This window comes from Camelina sativa, chromosome 5 (assembly GCF_000633955.1).
Source record: "Camelina sativa cultivar DH55 chromosome 5, Cs, whole genome shotgun sequence".
In the NCBI taxonomy this organism is placed as follows: Eukaryota; Viridiplantae; Streptophyta; class Magnoliopsida; order Brassicales; family Brassicaceae; genus Camelina; species Camelina sativa.
In genome coordinates, this window is record NC_025689.1 from 8575936 (window position 1) to 8583260 (window position 7325).

The 7325-nt window shown below is 34.2% G+C and overlaps 2 protein-coding genes across 2 annotated transcripts; both read right to left on the reverse strand.

Moving 5' to 3' along the window:
- Nucleotides 1591-4856, reverse strand: LOC104786202. The gene is made up of 12 exons (XM_010511556.2): nt 4629-4856; nt 4187-4531; nt 4047-4100; nt 3706-3876; nt 3482-3622; nt 3346-3399; nt 3209-3265; nt 2922-3118; nt 2731-2812; nt 2009-2449; nt 1785-1923; nt 1591-1674 (listed from the first exon to the last, which is right to left on the reverse strand). Exons 1-12 carry the CDS (start codon nt 4791-4793, stop codon nt 1658-1660), a joined length of 1863 nt encoding a protein of 620 aa, XP_010509858.2. The 5' UTR covers nt 4794-4856; the 3' UTR covers nt 1591-1657.
- LOC104789022 lies at nt 4887-6675 on the reverse strand. Its single transcript, XM_010514776.2, has 3 exons — nt 6213-6675; nt 5422-5778; nt 4887-5176 (listed from the first exon to the last, which is right to left on the reverse strand). Exons 1-3 carry the CDS (start codon nt 6541-6543, stop codon nt 4887-4889), a joined length of 978 nt encoding a protein of 325 aa, XP_010513078.2. The 5' UTR covers nt 6544-6675.

Below are 7325 nucleotides of genomic sequence, written 5' to 3' on the forward strand. Positions count from 1 at the left end.
CATACTGTTTCTTTGCCAACGTTCCCACAGTCATTTGTTTCACATCTTTCACTAATGATTCGTAGGCAATTTCACCCCAAGGATACTTACAGAAATTCTCAAAACTACTGGCTCTCAGCAAATTCTTTACGGGAATTTGAACTGCTGGATTTTGAGCTATCAATATCCCTTCCACTAGTATCAAAGCACCTAATCTAATTCTTTCCTCAGCTTTCATGTCTTTTCCTTTAACTTTCAAAGTATCAAGAAGACGTTTGCAGGTCATTTTATCATTCATCCACAAATCTTTTTTCGATGTAACAGTACCTGATAGAACAGTGCCTACAGGAAGGCCTGTTGTAATGACGAATTCCCTTAGCGAAAATCGCATAGGTTGATCATCAAATGCAAACCAGAGCTCGTTTTTCGCAGACAAAATCCTCCTCTGCAGTAAGTGGTGGACCAGTTGACTCGAGAAGTTGATATTTTCCCGATTAACAAATTCTATAATTGGACCCAAGAAAGACTTCTCTAACTGCTGGAACTCTTTTTTTTTTAATGCATCCTTTATAGTCGCCAAAACAGCTTGCTCTGAAGAATATTTAGTAACTCTTTCTAATGTATCTCCCTCTGTGCCTGGCGTGATTAATCTTTTTGGAAAGCACAGTTTCTTCGCGGAATCTTCAAAATTACTCATATCGCAAAACCTGTCAACATTGTTTACAGAGAACATATTCAAGGCATGCACCCAATATCCCTTATAAATCCTATTTTAAAACCAATTTAAAACTTTTTAAAGACATTGATAAATTTCCAACCTTCGTATTCCGAGTTCACCAAAACATCATAAAATTTCATATTGAAATAGAAATTGAAGTCAAAATTAAATTCCAAACCAAACTTACAAAAGGGAGAAGAAGAGACGACGAATTCGAATAGAGGACTGAGAGGAAAAACGAGGAAGAAGAAGAGTCCGTAATTCGACAAAGAGAAATTGCAATTTGAAGTCCTCGCGTACCCAATCAGCCGACTTCTACTTTCAATCCGACGATTTCGTGACTGCAATCCGACGAAATCGAGAACCCAATTTAAGCAAATACAGATTTGAGTGAATTTCGCGCATTCAACCTCCCAGACGGAAAACTGTACTTTTTGAAAGAGAAACCCTAGTTTTTAGGGACAATTGATAAGGGGGGGGGAGTGGAGGTTATATTTTACTATTTGGGCCTAGGCCTAGGGCTTTCACCCTTATTATACAAAAACATTGTAAAATCATTTAAAATATAGTATTAAAACCATTTAAAAGTTTTTACAAGCGTTTTAAAAGGTTAAAAGGGGTTTTTTTTGGGTATTTCAATGATTTTAAAGGATTTACAAGTGTTTTAAAACGTATTTTAAAAGGATTAAAAGGGATTTTTTTGGGTATTTCAATAAATTTTATAGGATTTACAAGAGTTTTAAAAAGTTTTTAAAAGGATTCGGAAATGATAAACAACGTTTTAAACTTCATTGTAAATACTTAAACTTAAACGAAGTATATATATAAAAGGAGTAACTTAACATATTTTTAGAATAGTGTCACAGTAAAAAAACTAAAATATTGTTCTTGATGCAATAATCTAAAGCACCATTCCTGCGATCACGTTCATATACCAGCAAGATGCAAACTTCCATTATCCTAGTCATTTTGTAATTCTGCAAATATAATATAATTGATGTTAGAACCATTTAAAATACATTGCAATACAAAAGTTGTTAACCCATCTAAAACCAGTTTAAATAACCATGTAAAAACCTACACTGACCTGCAAAGATATCAACCGCCATTTTCTTCCGTAAATCACCAATTGACTCATTTTTAAGATTGCCATGTGTTGTTATGCTCATAGCCAAACATTCGATTGTCTTCAGCATGAAGACACCACTATCTTCAATCTTATCAACCTATCAAGAAAAAACAAAGTGAAGAGTCCAAAGTATTTACAGAGACCATATCAAAAAACTAGAAAACAAGCTCAACAGTATTTACCTGAGGTATGCAATTTATAATACTGATTCTGAACGGAGATTTCTCTGTATCATTTTTCATCCCAAACTTCTTCTGGGCAATATAAGGCATTGCAACAGCATATGCACCCACCTGTTTGTCTTTAATTTTGTTGGTGTAGAAATGCTTGCCCAAGTCGTAGATAATCAACTCCTTCTTCTCCAAATTGATCATCAATGGCATCCAAAGCCTTTCCTTAACCAACATTGGCGCCAGTATTTTGTTTGTAGGTGCTTCTTTGAAGAGTTGACTGAATCCTTCTTTAGGGAACTCATATTCATCTTTGTTGTCAACGAATATTGAGTAATATTCATCAATCTCTCTCAAAAAAGAAGTTTCAGCCAACGTCAATGATTTGCTTTTATAGAAGTGCGGATGACTTTCTTCTCTTCTGCTTAACAACTTCACAACTGTATCAACATGCTAAACAACAACAAAAAACAGATTAGAACAAGTCTTGTTGTCAAATAATTCATATAAATAAGTTCAGACCTGGTCACACATCATCTTGTAAACCAATTTAAAAAAATTGTAAATCTTTGAAAACGCTTAGAAGACATATTTTAATTCCTTTTAAAACCTTTTAAACCTCTTGTAAACACTTTTAAAAACCCTTTTAAAACTCTTTAAAACTTTTTAAAGAGTTTTAAAACCCCATGAAACGTTAACAACACATTGTAAAACCTTAAGCTTTGTAATCATACCATTGTTGTTAACGACTTCCCTGGCATCTCTAGTGTTGTGAACCACTTAGCATCAACTTTTTTACCCAGAATTGTTAGTTGCCTACATCCAAAAATAAACAGAATAACCATGAATACTTACAAAACCATGAATACATCTGTTAAAAGACTAATTTGAACTTTGATTTTTGTTGCTAGAAACTAAAACTTACTTTGTTTTCCTTGAATTCTTCCAGTCACTAAATACTTCTAACCGGGTCTTATCAACTTTGGAAAAAGGATAAAGTATTGGGTCCTTCTTCTTCTCGGCCGTGTAAGGCGGCTGAGTGTGAATAGAAGGAATTGTATTTCGTTCACTTTTTCTTTGCACACCACCAACATCATCAGATTTACTCTTCTTTTTCTGTGGCTTTACAAAACAAAAAAATTTCGCACTTTATATCGATACACTGGAAAACATTTTAAATATCTCATAGAAATAATTAAGTTAGATACATACCCCTTCTCTAGCTTGAATATCAGCATCTAGATTGTCACTTGGTTTACGCTTCTTCCTCTGTAGTGCCTCAAGATAATCACAATTTTTTGTAAAACATTTAATAAAATGTATAACAATTTCTACAACTAGTTACTAACCTCTTTTCTGTTCATAACATCATCATCACCATCATTGCTTTGCTTACACTTTCTCTGCAGTTCATCATTTTCTTGGTTTACTTGATGAAATCTTTTAAAATACTCATAACAACTATATAAAAAATTAATGATTTACCTGTTTTCTCTCTCTCAAACCTCTCTTCTTACTGCTTGCTCCCTTCTCTTTATCCATGCTTTTATCTTTTTCACTAACCTCATCTTCTTCAGAAAGAAGATCAAATTTTGGTGTAGAAGGGCGTGGAGAAGGAGATTTATCCTTCAAAGATGATAACAATTGTGGTTTACAACAGGCTTTTAAAAGGATATTTGAGAACTTATAAAAATACTAGATATATGTACCTTTGGTGTTTCTTCAAAGTAATTACCATCATCACCACCAGTTTTTTGAGTGTTTTCATCATCTGCAGCGTAGCTCCCATCTTGTGTGTTTGACGGACGGACAGAATCTGCAGACTGGCTTTCTACGAAATCTTCTCTAGCAATATCTCCATCAACATTTTGTTTGCCAGCCTGCCACAAAACAAAAGAACATATAACAACATCATTTTTAAGGTTTTACATTCTGTTTCAAAAGGGTTTTAAAAGGTTTAAGTCACTATGGTTGCCCTTTAATCAGTGTTATGCTGTAAATCCGTTAAAAACACTTTTTAAACAGAAAAACTTTTAAAATAGATACTGACCTCTTCATTTATAACCTCTTCATTTCTATTCTGTCCATCTTCATCTTCGTGAGACTGCAAAGGGAAAAGAAAAAAAAGGACCTCAGTTTAAAGAGTTTAGTGTCCAATATATGCGAAAAGGTGCGATCTTGTAATCTTACTCCTTTATCCTTATCTTCCCCTGATGTGGTTTTGACAGCTTCTTCAATGGCTTCTAGTCTTTTGTTGAAGTCATCTAACATAAAGAGGATTATGTCAAGTTTTTCTGAATCTGACAAATTTTTCTCCATTTTCTCTTGTTTCTCAAAGACTGGCAATTTTTCCCCCATTTTGTCACCCAACTCTCCCAAAGCATAGTAAATATCAACTAATCTAGAAGACCATTCTTCTTTCTTCAACCTATAGCCTTTCATAACCAAGCCAATAACTTCTTCAAAATCATTGTCATCTTTATCAACCAAATGCTTATATTCTTGTGGATCTCCAATTATTGTTTTGACTTCAACCTACAAAAATAATCAAAATCCATCAAAACAAAACTCATCAAATATAGATAACCAATGAATAATCAAAACTACACTTTTAATAGAATTCAAAACTTACACAAGTTGCTTTCTTAATAGCTTCAACAATATCATCAAACTTTGTATATCGACTTGATTGCCAGTTGAGAATCAGTGGATAAAATGTTCTGGAAAAATTACATCTTCTCGCAAATGTATCACCAAAAATTGGAACAGCACTCAAGGCCCATATATATAATGCCATGGGAAATCCCTTGACACTATACTGACCTTTTGACCAAGAATCTTTATCGAATTTCTGAATGCATGTGGCGAGAATGTTATACGCTTCCTTGCCTCATGGTTGGGCTGTATACATCTCGAAATCCGATGCATGCTTAAGCCTAGACAGAGGTATCTTCTCTAATGAATATGGTGTCATCAAAATACCTTCTGTTAATACCACTGCAGCGAGGCATTCCTTTTCCTTGTCATCCAAAGGTTCTTCACCCTCTTCTGGTTCATTAAATAGTCGATATTGAAGTTGAGTTAAAGTGTAATCTCCTCTCACCGCCCAAGAATATGGTTCACTAATTGGATCTTTGCCGTTATTCCTTGGTTCTCTATGAATAGATTCGCATTGAATCCCTATGTTTAATAAAACAATGATGTTAGTTTGTTCAAACTTGCCTAATATAAACTGTTTTAAAACCCTTTTAAAACCCTTTTAAAACCCTTTTAAATCCCTTTTAAAAGAGTTTTAAAAGGGTTTTAAAACTTTTAAAACGGGAAAAATCCTTTTACAATAGTTTTAAAAGGTTTTAAAAAGGTTTTAAAACCTTTAAAACGGGAAAAACCATTTTACAATAGANATCCCTTGACACTATACTGACCTTTTGACCAAGAATCTTTATCGAATTTTTGAATGCATGTGGCGAGAATGTTATACGATTCCTTGCCCCATGGTTGGGCTGTATACATCTCGAAATCCGATGCATGCTTAAGCCTAGACAGAGGTATCTTCTCTAATGAATATGGTGTCATCAAAATACCTTCTGTTAATACCACTGCAGCGAGGCATTCCTTTTCCTTGTCATCCAAAGGTTCTTCACCCTCTTCCGGTTCATTAAATAGTCGATATTGAAGTTGAGTTAAAGTGTAATCTCCTCTCACCGCCCAAGAATATGGTTCACTAATTGGATCTTTGCCGTTATTCCTTGGTTCTCTATGAATAGGTTCGCATTGAATCCCTATGTTTAATAAAACAATGATGTTAGTTTGTTCAAATTTGCCTAATATAAACTGTTTTAAAACCCTTTTAAAACCCTTTTAAAAGAGTTTTAAAAGGGTTTTAAAACTTCTAAAACGGGAAAAACCCTTTTACAATAGTTTTAAAAGGTTTTAAAAACCCTTTTAAAAGGGTTTCAAAAGGGTTTTAAAAGGGTTTTAAAACTTTTAAAACGGGAAAAACCCTTTTACAATAGAGTTTTAAAAGGGTTTTAAAAGAGTTTAAAAGAGTTTTAAAAGGGTTTTAAAAGAGTTTAAAAGAGTTTTAAAAGAGTTTTAAAAGGGTTTTAATGGGCTTTTAACAATTTTAAAGTTTAAAGGGTTTTTAAAAGGTTTTAAAAGGGTTTTAAAAGGGTTTTAAAACCTTTTATAACCATTGCAGACACTTTATAATTACCTGTTGTAAGGAAGAACTCTCTCATGGAGAACTGAAGAGGTTGCATGTCGACTGTAAACCATAAGTTTCTCCCTCTTGTCTTCAGCCTTCTCAGCATCAAGTAGTGGAATATTTTCTCAGAAAATTTGATGTCTCTGGCCGAAAGATTGATGATAGGCCCAAGGAAGGAAGATTGAAGCTTCGTGAAAGATGCTTTTCCTAATGCATGTTTAACTTTGGCAACTAGGCTTAAGTCCGAATGTTGACATATGTTTGCTCCAACAATTGGTTCAAAACCCATGCCATATGTTGGTTCTGGTAGTGCAAGGGGTTCAAAATCACTTGATGCCATCTGTTAAAGAAACACACTTAATTAGACTTTTCAACGGATTTACAAGAGTTTTAAAAGGGTTTTTAAAAATCAACATCACACGTTATCGATCTGAAGTCATCTTATCAACACACTTTATCGACATAATTCAACTACGACCGATCTAAAAATTGATATCAAATGGTTTAACAGGGACTTTCAAAAAGTGTTTTACAAGAGATAACAAAAATCCAAATTTACAAGACTTTACTAATTTCAAATCCATATCAAACACAATTATCGATCTGAATGCATCAGATCTGAATCTGGATCGATATCAAAGAAACTGAAGAGGCTTTTAAAAACTGTTTTAAAAGAACATAAATCCAAATTTAAAAGAGTTTACATATTCCAAATCGATATCAAAGAAATCTAAAAGCCCTAAATTTAAAAAAGCGATAGTCCAAATTGATAAACTCAGAAAGAAACAAAGAAAGAATGAACCTGCCTGCGATAGAACCAGAATCAATGTCGGGAATTACGTGTACGAGAGACGAAAGCGTAGAATCGCCGCGAAGAAGGATCGAGAATCGCCGCGCAGAATCGCTGATGAACGAAGGAGAGAGAATCGTCGGTTGAGGAGGGAGAGAAGTACGGCGAAGTGGAGAGAAAATTAGGTTTCCTTCATTAAGGGTAAAAAAGTCTTTTTCACCAAAAAAGGGGTATCCTTAAAAATGGACCCTTCCCAATAGTCCTGGGAATTCGGGTTCCCGAACCCGATCGGGTTCGGGTTTCGGGTTTTCGGGTTTTCTATACTTTTGGGT